The sequence below is a fragment of the Gavia stellata genome, chromosome 24, assembly GCF_030936135.1.
Source record: "Gavia stellata isolate bGavSte3 chromosome 24, bGavSte3.hap2, whole genome shotgun sequence".
NCBI classification, from domain to species: domain Eukaryota; kingdom Metazoa; phylum Chordata; class Aves; order Gaviiformes; family Gaviidae; genus Gavia; species Gavia stellata.
In genome coordinates, this window is record NC_082617.1 from 10,167,020 (window position 1) to 10,185,270 (window position 18,251).

Genomic DNA, 18,251 nt, shown 5'->3' on the forward strand with positions numbered 1-18,251 from the left:
GCGAGGAGCACCGGCGGGCGGGTCCCTCTGCGGGGAGCGGGGCCGGCTTCTCCCGCGGTCCCGCTCCGTCCTGGTGGGGTGGAGGGAAGGTCTCTGGTCCCCTTGGGCGGGGGAGGCCCGTGCTGGCCGGAGCGCAGTGTCTCCAGGCGGGCGAGGCCGCAGCGGCCCGGGGGAAGGCGAGGGGGGGGGGGAATGCCTTCGCCCCCTCAGGCGGGGAGACGTGTGCCGACGGGCGGCCTCGGGCGCGGGAAGCTGGTGCCGAGCGAGGAGGGCCCTTCTGGGCAGGCCCCTTGCCGCGCTGACCGCCGGCTGCTTTCCCCAGCTGCCCCTTCCCGCGCCATGTTGCAGCGAAGCTTCTTCAGGGCGGGCCCTGACGGCGGCTGTGGGGCGGCGGCGGCCGATTCCGCTTCTCCTCTTCTCCCCTGCCGCTGAGCAAGGGAAGGCTGCGGCGTGAGGACATGGCTACGGACCGGCAGACCCCCCTGTGCCGGGGGAGGAGGAGGAAGGTGTGACTGGAGGCGCGGGTGGTTCCCGTGGCCGGCTGGGTGGGCTGCCTGCGTGTGAGGTGCTGGTCTGGGTGAGCCCCAGGAAAATCGGGCTTTAGTCCCCAGCCTTCCCTGCTCGCCCTCCCCAGGTTTCTGGGCCCCAGGCGGGACAAAATGTGCCCCGCTCGGCCACGTGGCTGGACGCAGCCGGGAGGAGACCGCAGGTCCCCTGGGCCCCGTCCGGTGCTCTGTTTGCTCCAGGCACTGCTGGCTTCATAGAATCATACAGGCTGGGAAAAAACCTTTAAGATCATCGAGTCCAACCGCAGTGGATTGGGTAGAGGTTCGGTTCAGTGTAGATCGGGTATATTATTAAACTAATGTATAGGAATGTACTAGGATTAAGGTAAATGAGGCAAAGGCACATGCTTCCAGTGAAGGAGGGGAGAAAATTGAGGGCTTTTCAGGTTTTGAGGGAAATCTTATTAAAGAGATGAGTAACTAAAGTGAATGTATTAAACAATTTCATTTTTTTTTTATGTTTTAATCTTTCGGGTTTCTGTTTAATGGTGCAGATCACTAAGAAGGTTGTTATGCAGTCAGCTAAACGTTTGTTATTAACTGCATTCTTCTCCCTTTCTTCTTATTTGTCTTTCTTCAGCCTGGCAGAAGACAAAGGGTGAAGTGAAAAAGATTGCTGTGTCTTGAAAAATCAAGGGTAAGTGGTGTTTATCACAAAGGCTGTCCAAGTAAGCTTCAGCCATCTTGTTAAGTCTCTTAAGTGGTGTGTTACAGTTAGTATCTACACGTGCACCAAATACCTTTGTAATACTACTTTCTGAGTAGGTGATATAATCTTGTTCTTATAAATACCTGTAAATATCACCTTTTTCAGTCTTTGTGGGTTTTTTTTTTTCAACCTGCCACAGGCGTTGCAAAGGTGGCTGCTGTGGCATCTTTGTGTCATTAGGTGGCAGAGAGAAACAGGCTATGTTCTACGCTCGTTTGTTCTGAAACCCGTGAGCACTCAGAGTGATTGATAGCCTGACATTATTTATAAATAGGCTGGTTAGTAGAAGACTCTTGAGAAACTAAGCCTTCCCTAAGCTTTTTAATTGCCTTAAATGTGAGATCTGTATCTAATAGAATAGAAAGGTGTCCTGTTTGACCTGTAGTGGATGTGCAGCAGAAAGGCTCTGTGTGGCTTTCTGATTATTTAGCCTTGGAAAATGGTAGGATCCTGTTAGTATGTAGACTTGCATGACAGAGAATGAGTTGAAGTGATCTGTCTAAAGCCACATGGCAAGTTGATGACATTACTGGGAGTCGCATGCTGGCAGCCCCGACCCTGTTCCTATCTGAAAGTAAAAATATGCCTGCGCTATGCGTTTATTTCTTTAGCTTTCTTCTGTTGCTGGGCTTTTCAAATTTCTGTCGTCAGTGACACAGTAACCATATAACCAGGCTTTGAACCATGTATAAATATATAAAATAAATGCTGTATATATTTTCCACTTCTTTTTCAGAGAAAGCTGTCTGACGTGGCAGACCCAGGAGGTCTTCTCAAAGACCTGAGGTGAGCAGCAGTGGATGCAGGTTGCCCTGCTGAATAGCTCCATGCCCCAGCTCGTGTTGCAGATGTGGCTGTAGTGCCATGTTTGTGTCATTAGGTGGCAGAGAGGAAAAGGCTATGTCTTTGCTAGTGCTCTGAAACCTGTGAGCACTCAGGAATGATGAGCAACCTGACAATTATTTCTTGCTTTTCCTGTTTTTATTTCTTTAATGTTATTCTTAATTCATGAAGGATGCACAGGTGTGGAGGGACAGGGTTCAGAAGCTAGCTCTGTCCTTCGGTGTGACAGTCATTCTCTTAATACTTTGTTTATGTGACAGATAAGAGATGCACCTGTTTTCTGCCATCATGTCCTATGTTTTAGAAGTAAAACTTGCTATGTTTTACTAACACGCTATGTCAAAAGCTAATTCAGATTTCTTTCATATTGTATCTTGTTATGGAGGAATGGCAAACTCCAGTATTCTTTATTCTAATAGACCTGAGTCCTTGGAGATTTGCTCTCCTGACATGTTAATATCATGAGAGGGCAGAGGTGAAGGGAATTCCTCTGTCTGAAACTTGTAACTGCTCAGAGATGAGTAGCTTGACATCGTTTCCATGCGTACCTCTCTCCAGAGAATCAGCAGAAGATGGAGCAAATTTCCTCTGAAAAGCAGTTAAAATTATGCCAATTTTAACTGCATCAGGGGAAGGTCCTTCCTATGTTTTGCAGGGTTCAGCATTATGTAGATATCGAGAATTGCACCTGGGAGTGGAGGAGGTGGGGGACACAGGCACTTAAGTTTGTTGTTTACAAAGTTTTGGCAGGATCTAGAAACAGTTGGGTGTGGATTTAGCATATGGAGAAAATTGCACCCTGTTCCCAACATTAATAAAACACTCGGCCAGCAGCATCTTGACTTCCAAGCGTGCTGAGTAAGTTTGACCAGAAGGTGCAATTGGCAATGTTATGAAATACAGCTTTATAATCAGGCTGGTGGGGGAAAGGGGGGAGAAAACCAACCAACCAAACCACCCCAAAAAAACCCAACCCAAACTGAAGATCTTTTCCTTCTTACAGTTACTTTTGAGAACAGGACTGAGTTCTGGAACTTGCTTCAGATGTTGAAGGTAGGTATTATGTCATTTCTTGGAACTGTGCTAAACCTCAGTGTGTTAGGAAAACGGTCAGTGTCTGGGTAGAAGTTCTTGGGTTGGTACATCTTGTCCTTCTGAATTCTTGTGGGACATGGACAAATAAAAAACAAAAATGCTACTATGCATACTTGCAGAAAGAACTTAAAAGTCAGTATTTTTTCATCTTTTTTGCTGACAAACCTCTACTTCATGTGAGTGCTTTCAGGTTCCCCTGTTCCGCTAGTGCAGTAATTTTTGTAAGCAATCTTAAACACTCTTCTGATTAACTTTTTTATTTCACTTTCTCAAACTGCCTTTCTCAGCTCCCAAAGTGCATCCTTTTAAGGGCAGCTGTCAGTCAGAACAAGACACTTTTATTGACTTACACTTTTATGTATATTAGTGCCCGAGATTATCAAAACAGGCTCTGGTACTACTGCAGTCTGGCACAAAACACTACTGAAAAAAATTTTTGTGTCACAGATGTGCAAGGTAACGAGATTGTGTCTTAGGCATAATGAAGAAAGAAAGATTGATTTCAGTAATCCAAGCAAAAAAATAATGCTAAAACCTGTAGTCTTTTTAAAGTCCTTCTAAAGTAACTTCCAGTAAGTGCAGCAGTGGAATGCTTTGCCCTGTTTCCCAAGACAAGATCTGGGTTCCTTGAGCATCATGTTCTAGGTGATAGCGCAGCAGACAGAAAGCAAAAATACAATTGAGCACAGTTGGACCTTTTAGTTGGTTTCTGCTGTGTTTATGTGCTAGCATGATGGCAAAGGAACTTGCCCTCCAAGGCAGTGAGCTGCTAGGGAGCACAGGTATGAATACATCCTAATAGCTCTGCGTGTCGCTGTCCTTTCTTGGGTGATGTGGTGCACGTGAGCCTCTGCTGTGCCGGCGTTCCTGAACAAGTGGCGAGAGAAGCTCTGGCTAAGCATAGATAGTGTTGTGAAACTGAGAGGCTTTGCAGTGACTAAGAGCTTGACAAAATCCGGCGTGCTAAATGGTGGAAAATGTCCTCATTAAATGGGCATTATGAGGGCCGAAGGTGCCATTAACCAAGCGGGTAGCTGCTGGCTGCAAAATGAGCCATTTAATTGGGAAAAGTCACTGCCTACCAGCAGTGGCTTTGGAAAAGAATGCTAATAAGGTTATGCAAAGAGGCATGCCTTAAGATGTAACTCTTCTATTTAAATTTCCTGACTTCTTTTAACCCTGAAACACATATTTGAGCTTTTTGATCAGACTTCACTCGCATCAAGGGTCCTGTAGGGGTAGTGAGTGCCTAACGAGTCTCTCTTTAGAATTTTGCTGTGAGAGGCATAGGATAGCTATTAAAATTCTCCTAATAGCATTTGCTGCTAACAGTCTTCCCAAGGCTGAGCAGCAATCCCAGGCTATGAATATTGCTTTACTGAAACAATTGCCTGGCTTTCAGCTGTAGAAAAGATGAATATTTTGTATTAAAGTGGTTTTGAGAGATACTAAAAATCTTTCTGCACATTAACTTAAACCAGTTCTAAATGGTTAAAAGTTATGTCATGGCTTTGAATGCTGGAATAAGCCCAGCTTTTCTTCCTCTGCACTATTAATAGCTTGCCTCTGCATTGAGGTTGACAAACGCACCTTTGATTTTTAGGGAGCCTAAGTGTGAAAGAGTAACCAGGAGCAGGCTCCAGGTAGCGTGCTGTTAAATTATCCCTTCCCTAGGCTCGCCAGAGTGCACTGTGCCTAGCCGGAGGTTTTTTTTCAAAACCTTTCTGATCTAGTGGCAAAGAACCTCTCTCTTAAATTAGTCTTAATTTATTAGTGCCTTTTGTCACTGCTTTAGGTCCTGATCCACACAAGTTTGCAGGCACTTGGCTTCCACTGACTGCAGTGAATACAGCCAATGCGAGTTCAGGTGTTCTGTGGTTCTGGACTGAAGTAAATTTCTTTCTGAAGTTTCCCTGTGAATCATGGTAACAGCCCAGCTAATGACTGCCCTAAAAATCGGTTTCATTTTATGAAGCTTTATTTCCTCCGGGATATGACAAATCTTTAGACAGTCCCAAGACAAACCTGATGTAATTCATCAATTAGCTGAAAATGTTGCCTCTGAAATAAAAAGCAATTCCCTGTCCCAACTAGCTGGAGTGCCTCAGGTTAGATACTGTGTCATAGTGAACAGCGGGAGTCTGGATGGTATGGATTAATTAGCTTCTTGGCACTGACATGTATTGCTAACTTGTGCTGGCTGTATTTGAAGCTGTCTAACATTCTGGGCCTCTTTTTATTCGCAGATCGTGCCTTGAGTTTTAGAATTTCTAGGAGACCTGGCTACAGCAGAAGAAACGGTTAGCAGTGTCTGCATTTGAAGATTCCTAAAAGTCCATCTTTTCTCATACGTGGGTTCAAGCACACCACAGCCAGTGAACGTGCACGCGATGCTGCTGGTGGTTCTGAACGTTTGCTGCGAGCTATGTATTCAAATGTCAGTTTTAAAAAAAAAAAATAGAGTTGTTCTGCTCCAACTGTTCTGCTTTTGCTGTACTCCTTTTGAATAGCTGTAAGAGTTGTAATCTTGCCCTTCTCCTGGCCATCTCGGCTTTCATTTTCACAGCCATATTCTAAAGCACTGCTCTTTCAATCCATGTTTTCTCTACCTGGTTAAGAAGCATTTAAAAAAAAAAACCTAAATAAAGATGCCACCTACAGTAAGTCTGAAATGATTATGCTTGTGTATTTGTAGCACCCCAAGTAATACTAATTTTTAACCATTCTAGGATTTAAGACTTTTTATTTGTGGATATGAGAACTGGGATTTTTTTTTACTTTAAACAGCGGAAGGTAGAAGTCTTGCTGCTTACCTCCATCCCCTTGTAGCACAGATCTACTAATGCTGCTAAAGCAGCAGCATCTGGTGAGATCCGATGGTCAGTCTCACAGTGGTCTGGCTCTTCCTTTTCCAGCTAAGGTGTGAAATCTGGAGAAGGAATTACAAGCATAAAATAGCTTTGCCTTTAGTAATTTTTCTCCCATATTGTAGTGTAGCTCATAAACCATAAGCACGTCTGAAAACACTTGTGCTTTTTATTAGTGATGAACAAAACCCTGTGCTCTTGGGGGTGTGAGTCACAAGTGATTCCTGGAGTGTCCGCTGCTGTTGCTGGGCTGTGCAGATCAATAACATGGTAGCGTCAGAAGTGTCTTTATTTGACTAAAGCTGTCTTGGCTAGTTCTTTAAAGTACAGGGGCTGTCTTTCTCCTTGAACTTCATCTTTCATCGTAAATGCTTAGAGATGCTGGGATTTAAGATTATGGGGATAAGCAAGGGGCATGGTTGTTCTCCACTCTTCCAGGTGCTTACCCACTGCTTTAACTAATGCTGCTTTTGGGGAAGGGAGCAGTGGGGATTAAGTGTAGTGGGAATGCTGCTTAACTAAACAAAATTTACTAGAGATTTCAAATACAGAGGGGAGGGTGAAAAATGGCTTTCCTGAAGATATGAGGAGAGGATTTGGCATGGTTGTTAGGTTCCTTTTTCTAATAGCAGAAGAAAATTAATTTGTCAGTGGTACTGGTTGTCATGGGGATGCGGGACAACAGGCGAGGAGCTGGGCTGGCTGCACGGAGCCTCATTCCCCAATTCCAGTCCTCGCCTTCGTCCTCCACCAAACGCTCCGAGCCTGCCTTGACCATCTTCCCAGTGCTCAGACTGAACGAAGGCTGACTCCGAGGGGCCGAGGAACTTGCCACCCTTCAAACACGGAAACCTCACAAATGCTCAACCTTACCACGGATGAATTACCTTGGGAAGCCAACTCCTCAGCGGGAAGCGAGCTACGCTGGCTCCATGCTAGATTTAGAGCACTGTTGACACTGAAACATTTCCTCCATAAATAATAGTGAGGGGTACTGATGACCCTATAGAACTCATAGAAGGAAATACTGATAATCTCTCCTCCAAAGGGCTCATAAATTTGCCGCTGTGACACTACTGCTTGCCTTCACAGGCTATATATGCTGTCAGATGTATTTTTTTTTCGTGGTGATTACGCTTCAGATACACGCTCCACTTCACTAAGCAATTGTTGGCAAGAGCACTAGCATACGGTCCACCAGCAGGAACAGGATTGTGCTGGGAACAGAGCAAGCTCGGGGTAGTTTACATAAACTCTTCCTCTACCTGTAGTTTTAAAATGTTGCTATAATTGAGCATTTAAAGGAAACGGACTGTAGTTAGAGACCTGGTAGTATGTACACAGCCAAACAAATGTCTTGAAACCTGCTGAAAGCTTGCCTGGAGATTCATTTTAATAATGGGAGAAGCACTGGATTATTCTGGTATTAATCTTTAACCTCTGCAGTGCGAGCCCAGCTTAGTTTTAGGAGAATTGAACCGAGAGGTTGGCTTATCCCTGCTCTGAGCATTGCGGGCAGTAACACACGAAGCACATACAGTAACGGGACAGGATTGTTCACGTTGTAGCCCTTTTCCTTTAAGCTATTCTTGGCCTCAGATGCTTCCAAAGCCGACGCGTAAGAGGGAATGGCCTGTGCTGCCAATTTCAGACTGCGGGCAGGAGCAGCTGGGTGGGAGCCTCACACAAGCCACCGCATCACTGTCTAGGGTCAGGCACTTAAAAAAGGAATGAAAGAATTGCCAGGATTCTCTGCTGTGGAAAAGACAGCTTATCTGCTTCCTAAGTTACAGCTGGATCTGATGGCAGATGACTCAGACACTTAAGGAGAGACTTTTGAATAGGGAAATCTACCTTTTTCTCCTTTCTAGATCACAAGCAAGCTGGTACTTAAAGGGCTGCTGTTTCGCTATTGATGTACTGGTGTGATTCACATAAAAGCTATTTATTTACATCAGAGATGTTCATCAAAAGAAGATGTGACAAGTACAGCATGAATGATTCATTCTCCTCTCTCTGCACTGCTTTCCTCTTAATCAAGGAACAGTTAGATGCATCCAGCTGGGCTCCGCTTCCTTTTCGCTTTCCATGTCATCTTCTTCCCCCAAGCCTGTTCAGCCCGGCTCCCGACGTCCCAGCTCCGCAGCATGCTCTTGCCGACTGTATCGATGATCCTGCTGGGCGGTGGAAGTCATGACGCTTGGTTTTCCATGAAGGAGAAGGGGCTGCAGCTATGCTGAACTCCCTGTGCAGGGTGTATTTGTCCTGTGGGGGAGACGATGGAGAAACAGGCCTTTAACCCTTGGACTTGACTCCAAGATTGCAGATTCTAAACTCCAGGACCGTGCTTCCCCCGTTAGGAATATTTGGTGTTTGAAATCTTCTTCCAGAGCAAGGTCTTGAGGTTGTTCAGCACGAGGGAGTGGTGCACTTCCATCTGGCTGGCCAGGCCACTGAGGGTCATGCAAGTTCGGAGCTGTTTCTGCAGCTCTTCTTTCAGCTCCGGTGGTGCTCCGTACAGCAAGTAGTCCTGCAGCAACCCGCAGACCTTCGCCAGGTTGGGCTGCACCACGTCGCTTTTGCACTGCTTCATGAGTTTGTCGCATGTTGCCATACAGTCCTTCCCGTAGGTGCAGTCCACGTTCTGCTCACAGTGACGTCCCTTGAGGAAACCTCTGATTGTCATCTCCGTTGCCACCTTCCTCAGGTTGACCATTTTGAAGTCGTATTTGTCGTTGTAGCCCACGTTTTTAAAGCTGGTCTCGCAGATGTAGAAGTTCCCGTAGGTCCCGTGGAATATCTCCTCCACGAACTCCAGAAGGCCGATGGAGATCTTTGCCCGCCGGGGCCAGGCTGGTGCAAACCACTGGTGGATGATTTGGTGGACGACTGAAGGCAGCAGTGACTGGAGGAAGGGGGGGACATCCACTCCGTAGAGGGAGGTGTGGGGGATCTTCTCAGTGACGTAGAGGTCCCCGCAGTGCCCCAGCAGCTTGGAAGTGTGCTCTTTCTCGTGGAGGGAGAGCATGAGAAGAAACTCATTCAGCTGAAGTAACGCCCAGATGGATTTGGCCTCTGCTAAAGACACTTTCCCATCCCGGTTCACATCTGCCATGGCGATGATCCGGCTCACCAAGGCAGCGAGAGAAGGCTGATCTCCCAGGTTGGACTGCAAACAGAACAAGAAGTGGCATCAGACCCTTGCAGCTCTCTGTGTTTGGGCTCAGCATCACGAAAACTGAACTGAGGAAGCAAAGAAGTGAGCTTGGGAGAGGGGGAAACAGCCACCGCGCTCCAGCAAATTCAGTGCCATACCATAGTATATGGTTGGACGGATTCAGCTCCAGCAGAATTTTACCAGCCTCGGGGCTGCTCTAGACCCAGGTGGGAGCAAGCTTTTGAGAGCAAAGGCCGGCAGCGCTGCCGTCCCACCGCTGCAGCAGAAGCCCTGCGCAGAGATAACTGCTGCAGCAGTGCTGGCACTGCCAGGGCCGCCCGTGGTCTGTGATTAGCTCTGCCCAGCACAGATGCCACCCGCAGCCACGGTACAGCCGCCTCCAGGGTTGCTGCTACCAAAATCTTGCAAACAAGAATTGCTGTGCGAGAATGGAGGTTTTTCTTGGCTAATCTGGTACCTGCTCTGCAGTATATGGTAAGGAGCCCTGCCCAGCGCCCCGCAGCTGATGGGGGAGCGTGGGCCAGAGGAGCTCTCATTTAAGGGGAAGGAAAAGATGTGTTTAGCCTTTCTGAATCACAAGTGGCATCCCAGGCCCGCAAGATCCCGGAGGGATCCTCCACACTGACCTTTAGGAAGTTCAGTAGCATTTCTTTGAACTCATCCATCGATGTCCCTCTTGTTGGTTTGTCAAAGAGGACCACGTCCCTCCTGGGCACAGAGTCTGGGTGGCTGTCTGCCTTCAAGGCTTCTTCGATGCCGCATTTGATGATCACCTCCCTCTCCCTCCAGAGCCCGCTGTAAACCTACAGCAAAGGAGAGGGTACACAGTGGGGACAGGAGGAGAACAACAGCAAGTGCAGAGGACTGGTTTCTGGATCAGTTTGGGACGGGTACCAGGGATGGGGTGAGGAGCAGACGCGCGGGTGGAGGAGGACATTTCCCGGGTTTGATGCTTGCACCCATCCCTTGCCGTGCGGTGGTTTCCCCGGAGGGCAGAGACCTACCTGCTGGGTGGGAGAGGAGGAGAGGCAGTGCTGGAAGAGGAGGCTGCGCTCCTCACACAGGTCTTTGCACGTGGAGCCAGAAATGATTCCTTTCTTGTACTGGTCGCACTGGGGAGGGGAAGGCAGAGAGAGGAATTCAGCAGAGGCAGCTCCCCGTTCGCCCGAAGTCCAACGGATCTGGGCTCGGTGCCACAGCTTGTGATGTGGGGCAACCCAAGCAGACGAGCTGGGGGAGCGCGAGCCCCCCCGGCCTCCCGTGCTGCCACCAGCCCCGTGCCCGTCACCTGCCGTGCCCAGACTCCTCACCCCCTGTTCCTGCAGCAGGGCTGGGGCCAGTGCTGTTTTTTCAATTCACCATGCGTACCTGACGGCATCATCAATGCCATCGCATCTCCAGTGAGCCCGTTTCCTCTGAGTTCACGCAAGTCTTTTATACAAGAGAAAAACACCCCTTAAAAGAGGTTCATCTAATTGGAAAGCCACGCAGGCTGTTTGGAGGCAAGAACAGTGTCTCAAATTGCCAACAATTTCTTTCCTGGGATTTTGAGGTTCTCAAGCACAGAGGGGCTGCTCGGGGTCACCACCCCAAATCACTTTGGCCTTGTGTTTGGCAGCCTGCGAGGTGCCACCCGCCACAGGGGACCCCAGCCGTGCCAGTACGCGTGCAGGTGGCTCCAGGCGATGTCTGTACCTTGGCAGCCGTTTCAGCCAGTTCAGGGTGTCTGGGAGGGAGGGGAGCCTTATGCTCAGACTTCTTCCAGGAGAGGTAGTGCCAGTTGCTCAGAGTCCAGCCCCTTCCAGCACCTGCAAACTCCCTGCTCTCTGTCTTCCAAAGAAATCCTGGCCCAAAATCTCTGCTCTAAGATCCAAAGATTTCTACTGGCTACGGAGCAAGGACTTTAATGGGGGAGACACAGGGAGAGGAGTGTGTAGGTGCACCTGGGGCTGAGCCCCCGCCAAACTGGCAGCAGCTGAGGGCAGAGCTGCCGGCTGCAGGCAGGGCTCTGTGGGGCAGCTGGGGCTGGGCTGGCAGGGACCCCCGTGCCGCCGGAGGGACCGCAGGGGATGCCTGGATGCCCCTGCTGCAAACCCCGGGGGTTAGGAGAGGTGCCAGGGCTGGAAGAGAGGGCAATGCGGAGCTGGGCGAGGATGAGGATGCATGAGCTCAGGCTGCTCAGCAGAGCAGCAACCTCTGCTATGAAATGGGCTGGCCCCAGTCCCGGTGGTGGCAGGGACAGGGACAGACGGTGGCTCTGATCTGCAAGCGGGGCCGCTAGGTCTAGAGCTGGAGGCATCCCCAGGCAGGAGAGACAGCAGCTCTGCAGCTTCATAGCAAGGGCAAAACAGCCTCAGGGCTGGAAACAGGAGCTGCAGAAATTCACTGCATCTTTTCCCTCTTCTTTTTTCCCCAATGTGGATGGGAATTAACCTTGAGGGGACACAGGGGACACAGCCAGACACGGCGTCTTAAGCCCCAAGTCAGAGCAGGAATTAGCGCCTGAGACCCCATGGTCAGAGTCACGCAGAAAATCAAATTAAACGATCGTCGCTGTTGTTATGGCAATTCCTGCCTCCCTTCTCTGCTGAAGGATTGATGAACGAGGTGTTTTCAGCCAGAGCCTGGCATCGTCCTCCTTGCCTGGGCTGGGCAGGCGACCTGCTCCCCTGCCATGGGGCACACACAGCAGTCCTGGGAGGGGGGTCTCGCTGCTGGCCCCAGGGATGCTATGGGGACCAGGCTGCACCCCACTGCAAACCCCAGGCAGGGGCAAAACACACCAAGCCAAGCTCCGACAAGGGGTCTGCTTTTCATGCAGGCTGGTGCTTTCTTTAGGGCACACCCCCAGTTACAGAAACCCACGGACTGGCTGCTCCCCTTTTGTCTCTACGGAGCTCGGGGGACTGGCGCGATGCTCTCCCTGCCTGCAGATCCTGCTCTGACATTGCAACTTCATCTCCACAGACATTAATCTGCCCACGTCTGCCTGGCCTGCCCTGGCCTGCTTCCCTCCGACATCTCATTAAATTGTTTCGCCATCGCCCTGGCAGGATAAGGTCACCTCTCCCGCTCCGAGCTCCGCGTGACGCCGGGGATGGTGCCGGGGAAGCAGCTGCCAGGAGGGCTCCTCAGCGCAGCTCTTGTGCAGGATGCTGCCCCAGCGCTGCCTGGCCGGCTGCAAAGCACCGCACAGGGCTTGGGGGGCTGGAAATGGGGCTCCCGCAGCCCCGCTCACCCCGGCACCCCGAACTGGGACCAGCGTGGCCGCGGGGGCTGCTGGCCGCCACTCACGATTATCATCCGGCAGACGTGGCCGCGGCAGAGCTCGGAGTAGGACGAGTAATGCATGTATGCCACCCAGCTGCCCACGAAGATGCCCAGCCACACCACCAGCAGGTATTTCACCTTGATGCCCGGGAGGCGACTCTGGAAGGAAAAGAAAACGCTGGTGAAGGCCGGGGCTCTGCACAGGTCGGCAGTGGCTGGACAAGGACGACTCCTTCTATACAAACCGACCTGAGCATTGGTGAAACCTTCAGCCTTTTTTATATATATTCACCAGTCTATTATGCAACTCCTGCTGCAAGTAGGTCACTTAAAATTCCCTAAAAGCAGGGAGATTACAGTGCTGGGCTGTGAGGAGCTGGCTGCCAGGCATCCCCATGCCCGGGAGCCACAGCCACGTACGCCTGCTCTCCTGCCAGCACAAGGGCAGATCCCGCTGCCCTCTGCAACCCCGGGGCTCACCGTCAGGGCTGCAGAAGGCTCTGCTCCTGCCTGGGGGGACCCTTCTCAGCAGACCCCCCCTTGCAGAGCCCCACAGGCACGGGAGGCTGCTGCCACCAGCTCCCGTGTGGGAGCAGGCGAGCAACAAACCTGGAAGCGCATGGATAATACTCCATGCAAACATCTCAGAGGCTTGCAGCCTGATTTTCTTTTCCTGGCTTCATTTCTTCCCCTCTGCCCCTGTAACAGCAGCGCTGCTGCCATCTGGCCTCCCCGCAATATAGGTTGTTTACCTGACCCGTGTAACGCAGCGCAGATCCCCAGCAGTTCCTAAAGGCAGGGAATTAATCCGTGCATCAAACACCCCATTCCCTCTGGTTTCTACAGATAATTCCTGCTACACGCCAGGCCAAGAGAGCCCTTGGCCAGTGGCCACCTCCAAACCCTCCTCTCTCCTTGCACTGCATCAGCCAGTGAGACCACGACCTGCTGCTGGGATAGGGATGGATCCGAGCGGATGCGGCACCGTTACAACCTGCCAGGGATCCTCACTTGGGTCTTGTAGCCCAAAAAACATCTCCACAATGCCTCCTCCCTGGCCCCTTGCCCAGCGCTGTAAGGGCTCTGCCCTGCGGCAGTAACCGGCGGCGGTGGAGCCTCCTGCCCTCCTGCTGCACCGGCTTGGCTCGCCCCGGCCCTGACGAGCAGGCTTCACAGGAACCGGCAGACGAGGGTGAAAGCAGGCAGGTCTGCCTCAAGATCGTGACATCTTGCATGTTAATTGGAAATGCCAAAGCATGAAGCGGGCCACGATGCCCAGTTTGCCTGTCGAGCAATGGCACCGCTCATTAACACCCGTTAAAGAGAAGCCAACCACAGTGACGACTTGGCAAAGAAGACAAAGGATGGGCGGCTGCTCCTGTGAGCTGAAAACCAGCTCGAGTCCCTGAAGTCAGACATACACCACTGCGACCCGTGAGATCCTCCCCAGCGCAGCAGCCCCCCAAAAACTGCCCAGTGGTGGGTACGTGACCCATCAGGCCCCCTGCCCTCAGCAAAGGGGCCCTTTCCATGGACTTCCCACTAGAGACACGTCGTGGGGTGGCAAAGCCCTGGAATGGCCAAAATGTCCCTTTTTGCTTATTCAGACCTAGAATCCGTCACGTTCCCGGGGCAGCAGTGGGGTCAGGACTGCGACCTGAGCACGGCATGGGGAGCGCTGGCTTCATCGTCCCCTAAATGGTGGAAAGAAACATGGAGGTGGGGGATGCATTGCAATGAGAGGTTCCACTGGGCTTCGGTAGTATTTTGGATTCATAGCTGGTGCTAAGGCTTCCTCCTGGGGCTCAGTCTCAAGGCACAGGGGCTTCCCTGCCCACTGCCTTCCCTGCCCACCGCCTTGGCTGTAAGCCTGCGCCAAAGGGTGTTACCCTTCGCTTGGGTGAGTTGCTGTGTTTAGTTTTAGGGCGACTCTGGGGGACCTGGAAGTGACTTTGGGCCAGAGCTGACTTCAAAGGCAAAATGGATGCAGCATCACAAAACCCTGCTCCATCCCCGCGGTTCCCCTGCAGCGCCCTGGGAACAGGGGGGTTGTTTCGCGGTGGGGACCTCGCCAGGGCTGGTGTGCTCGGCGGTTGGCTTGGCGTGGCTGTCACCCCCCCTCCCATGGGGTATCCGTGCGGTGATCCCGACGCAAGGGCTACCCCCATCTCCCACCCACCCTCACTCTGCACCCATCTTCGCCCTTGCTGCCAGACCCAGTCCCCAGCCCCTGCCCACCGCCACGGCCCCATACAACTGCTCCTCAGGCCTTTTGTCTTGGAAGAAGACAGCCTCTGGGGTGGTTCAGCAGCCAAAGGCTCATCTCCCCTGGGAGCGGAGCCGGAGCACCCATCCTGGCTGTCCTGGGGACCCACAGAGCCACCCCTCTAAACTCTCCCCTTGGCTGTGCAGCCCTTCCTGCACCCAGTGAGCCCAGGGCTTTGCCCCAGCTCTGCACCCACCTCCTGCCAGCATCCTCTGCCCACCAGACACCCCCTCCCGCGTCCCCCCTCCTCCGCTCCAGCGGGATAACCTCTCTGGTCCAGGACCTTCAGGAATCAGGGTTTCTCATCCCATGGCTGCAGAGAAAGCACCCAGGCTAGCACCCCCGGCCCCGGCGGGTCCCCAGAGCGCTGAGACGGGCCCCCAGCCCCACCCACCCCCCCCGGCAGCTCAGGGATGGGAAGGGGGGAAAAAAACAGGAAAGAAAAGAGAGGGAAGGAGCCATCCCCGCCCTGCACTGCTGCATCGGCTTCTTCATTCACCGGTGCGGGCTGACGGACGGGCTGCCCTGGTGCTTCCCGGCCGGTGCGGCTCCCCCAGCCCCGCGGGGCGCAGCGCGGCGCGGCTTATGCAACCGCCTGCGGCTCCCGGTGCCGGTCCCGGTCCCCCCGGTGCCGGTCCCCGGCCCCCCGCCCCTTGCACCGGCCGGCGGGGGGACCGCGGCGGAGCGTCCCTTTGTGCACGGCCGGTGCCGGCATGCGGAGACGGGCATCACCGACCCCCCCCCCCGGCCCGGCGCATCCCACCCCGGCCCGGTGAACCCCCCCCGCCCCGCCCCGGTACCTGCAGGCCCTTGGAGAGCGGGCAGAACAGCACCAGATGCACCAGCCGCCGGATCCTCCGCATGCTGCGGGCGCCCCGCGGCCGCGGGCCTCAGGCTCCGGGGGGCATGGCTGGGGCGGCCGCGGCCCCCGCCTCGCCGCCGGGGGCCGGGGGGGGGGCCGGGGGAGGGGGACACAGCCGCGTCGCCCGCCCGCACCGCCGCAGCGCGCCCGGCCCGGCCCGGCGGGGCTCAGCGCGGCTCCGCCCGGCTCGGCGCGGGGCGGCGCACGCAGCTCCGCCGCAGCTCGGGAGGCGGGCGCGGGGGGGGGCTGCCACCCGGCACGGCTCGGCTGGGCTCGGCCCCGCGGCATCAGCCCCCACCCCACCGGCCGCGGGTCAACCCAACCCCAGGGCTCCCCACCCGGGGTCCCACCCGGGGTCCCACCCGGGGTCCCACCCCCAGGCTCATCCCAGCGCCCGGGGGTCCCACGCAGGGTGCCCCAGCCCCGGGGCCGGTCGGTGACCCGGGGGGTGGGGGGGCGGTTCGTGGAGATGCTGATCCCCAGCACTCGGGTTTTAGGTAAAGCTGTTTGGGGTGGCAGCCTGGAAGAGCCCCCCCGCTCTGCTGCGGGTAACCCGCCAGCACGGCCCGGGGGCTGTGTGCCCCCCGGGGCCGAGAGCAGCCCCCGCCCCGGCTCCTTCTCCTCGCTGTCCCCCGTCTGAGCCTTAAAGCCGAGCGGCGGCAGCAGTGCCTGTCCTCCCGCTTCCACTGCCTCCGGGCAGGGACAGCTCAAGGCAAGACAGGGGCTGCTTTGTGTCAGGCAGCGAGCAGACAGGCCAGGGACAGCCTCTCACCCAGGGGGGCTGCAGTCCGCAGGGGCACGCTAGAGCAAGGGGGAAAGAGAGGCAAAAATATCATGGAAAATGGGCTGGGAGGGTCACTCGTGAGGCCGTTGTTAGGATAACTCCTCGCTCGCTATTAGTAACTCTTCAGATTATCCATTTGTCCTCTTTTCATGCATCAAATTGCTTCCTTCCATTCGAATTTGGCTCAAAATGACCTTAGAAAACAAGCTGGTCGCTTTGTACCCAGCGGTTCCCACTCGGTGTCAAGCACCGGGTGCCCGGGGACTAACCAGCGAAAGCCTGTGCTGGCCTAATCCGATCAGCAGTGATAAATAATGAGCATCACAACAAAACCAAACCAAAACACCCCAAATCCGGCGGCTCCTTTGCTGCCCGCTTTTAACATCGAGGAGATGCCTGCTGCTCTCACACTGCGCAACGCCAGCGCGGCGCCGTGACCTCCCCGCTCGCCTCCGAACCAGCAGACATTGCCCATGGCGTTGCTTCAGTAACGGGGCCGGGTTAACGTTGCTTCGTCTGCCTGCAGCTCTTCTTCGTGCAGGTTTTTACGTCCTGCTGAAGCTAGGATGGCTCTCTGGAGCTTACACAGCTTATTTTTAGTTTTAATTAGCCCAGTAAAAGAAAGAGCCTCTGTGATTTTTTTTTTTTTTTTACTTTTTTTTTTTTACGTTGGTGTTGGTAATTTGGAAAACAGCGGAGACAAGAAGATGCATTGCTGGGTGCCCAGTAGCTGAGCCAGCTGTGAGGATGAGGAGGGTCCTGGGGGTCCCGGTGCTGTGACATGCTGCTTTCCTTCACAGCTACAGGGAAACAGCTCTTCTACTCAAGCACCAATAAATTCCTTATTTCCCTCCCAGCCTGAAGATGGTTATTTTCACGCTCACCTGAGCCTTCCTCAGCGCGATTTGTCTCCCAACACCCTCCGTGCCATCTCGGGAGGCTGAGCAGCGGCAGGCAGCTTTCCTGCCCTGCCTGCCCCTCTGCCCCGACTCCTGCCTGCTGAGACTCAACAGAATGAAGCACAGCGATGCCCATCGGTATTTGTTCTGCCAGGGCAGCTGCCTGCAGTGAAGTCCCCTCTGTGCTCGCGGCACGAAGTCACTCCCACTACCTGGGCTCAGCAGCATCCTGTGCTACCCACGAGCGCTCCCCGGATCACCGTCCTGCTGCAGGTCCCTGCGCCTTCAGCCCTGATTTCAAGGGCCGAGCAATGGTGCACGCAGGCAGAATGGAACCCTCGTCGGAGATGGGAAGCGACACGCCTGGGCCAAAGCTGAGAGAGGCTTGAAATGCCACGGATCTCTGCTGCGGGGCTCTGCAACCTTCAGGGGTGGATTGTCCGGAGAATCTAATTAGGAATGAGCAGACCTTCCCGAGCTGTAATACGCCAAGTAATTAAGTGATTAGTATTGATCGTTGGAATGCCTAATGAGCGGTTATCACTGAATGATTAATTAATCCAATCAAAAGAGTAATAAAAATTCTGCAGGTGTGATTATATCTTATATTCACTGTGCAAGGGCAGCGGGATTTCTCCCCGCGGTGCGGTCTCCCATTTACCGCCCAGGCACGTGGAGGACCTGGCACCGGAGGTGCCCATTTTGCCGCCCCACTCCCACAGGGCTGCCCCTGTGCAAGGGGTCTCTCTCCTCCCCGAAAATCCCCTGGCACTGCCAGGCCAGGCTCCTGGCAGCAGGCAGGAATCCGGAGGTGCTCCGTGTGGCATGGAGGTGGGGAAGGTGGTCCCCCAGGAGCCGTCAGCATCCAGAAGATGTCGAAAGCAGGCGATGCTGATGTCCTTCCTGGGACTC

General features: G+C 53.5%; 1 protein-coding gene, 1 long non-coding RNA gene and 2 other non-coding genes across 4 annotated transcripts; 3 read left to right on the top strand and 1 right to left on the bottom strand.

The window, feature by feature from the left end:
- Positions 1-315: 315 nt before the first annotated feature.
- On the top strand, positions 316-5,917 carry LOC132319080 (uncharacterized). Its single transcript, XR_009484443.1, has 5 exons — positions 316-506; positions 1,147-1,203; positions 2,012-2,061; positions 3,122-3,171; positions 5,460-5,917. It is a non-coding gene; the product is annotated as an uncharacterized LOC132319080 (long non-coding RNA).
- On the top strand, positions 1,405-1,537 carry LOC132319136 (small nucleolar RNA SNORA17). The gene has a single exon (XR_009484452.1). It is a non-coding gene; the product is annotated as a small nucleolar RNA SNORA17 (small nucleolar RNA).
- LOC132319137 (small nucleolar RNA SNORA17) lies at positions 2,102-2,235 on the top strand. Its single transcript, XR_009484453.1, has one exon. It is a non-coding gene; the product is annotated as a small nucleolar RNA SNORA17 (small nucleolar RNA).
- Positions 5,918-8,009: 2,092 nt separating the features above from the next.
- DIPK1B (divergent protein kinase domain 1B) lies at positions 8,010-15,657 on the bottom strand. Its single transcript, XM_059828890.1, has 5 exons — positions 15,595-15,657; positions 12,553-12,687; positions 10,263-10,370; positions 9,885-10,061; positions 8,010-9,249 (listed from the first exon to the last, which is right to left on the bottom strand). Exons 1-5 carry the CDS (start codon positions 15,655-15,657, stop codon positions 8,437-8,439), a joined length of 1,296 nt encoding a protein of 431 aa, XP_059684873.1. The 3' UTR covers positions 8,010-8,436.
- Between the last annotated feature and the right edge of the window lie 2,594 nt (positions 15,658-18,251).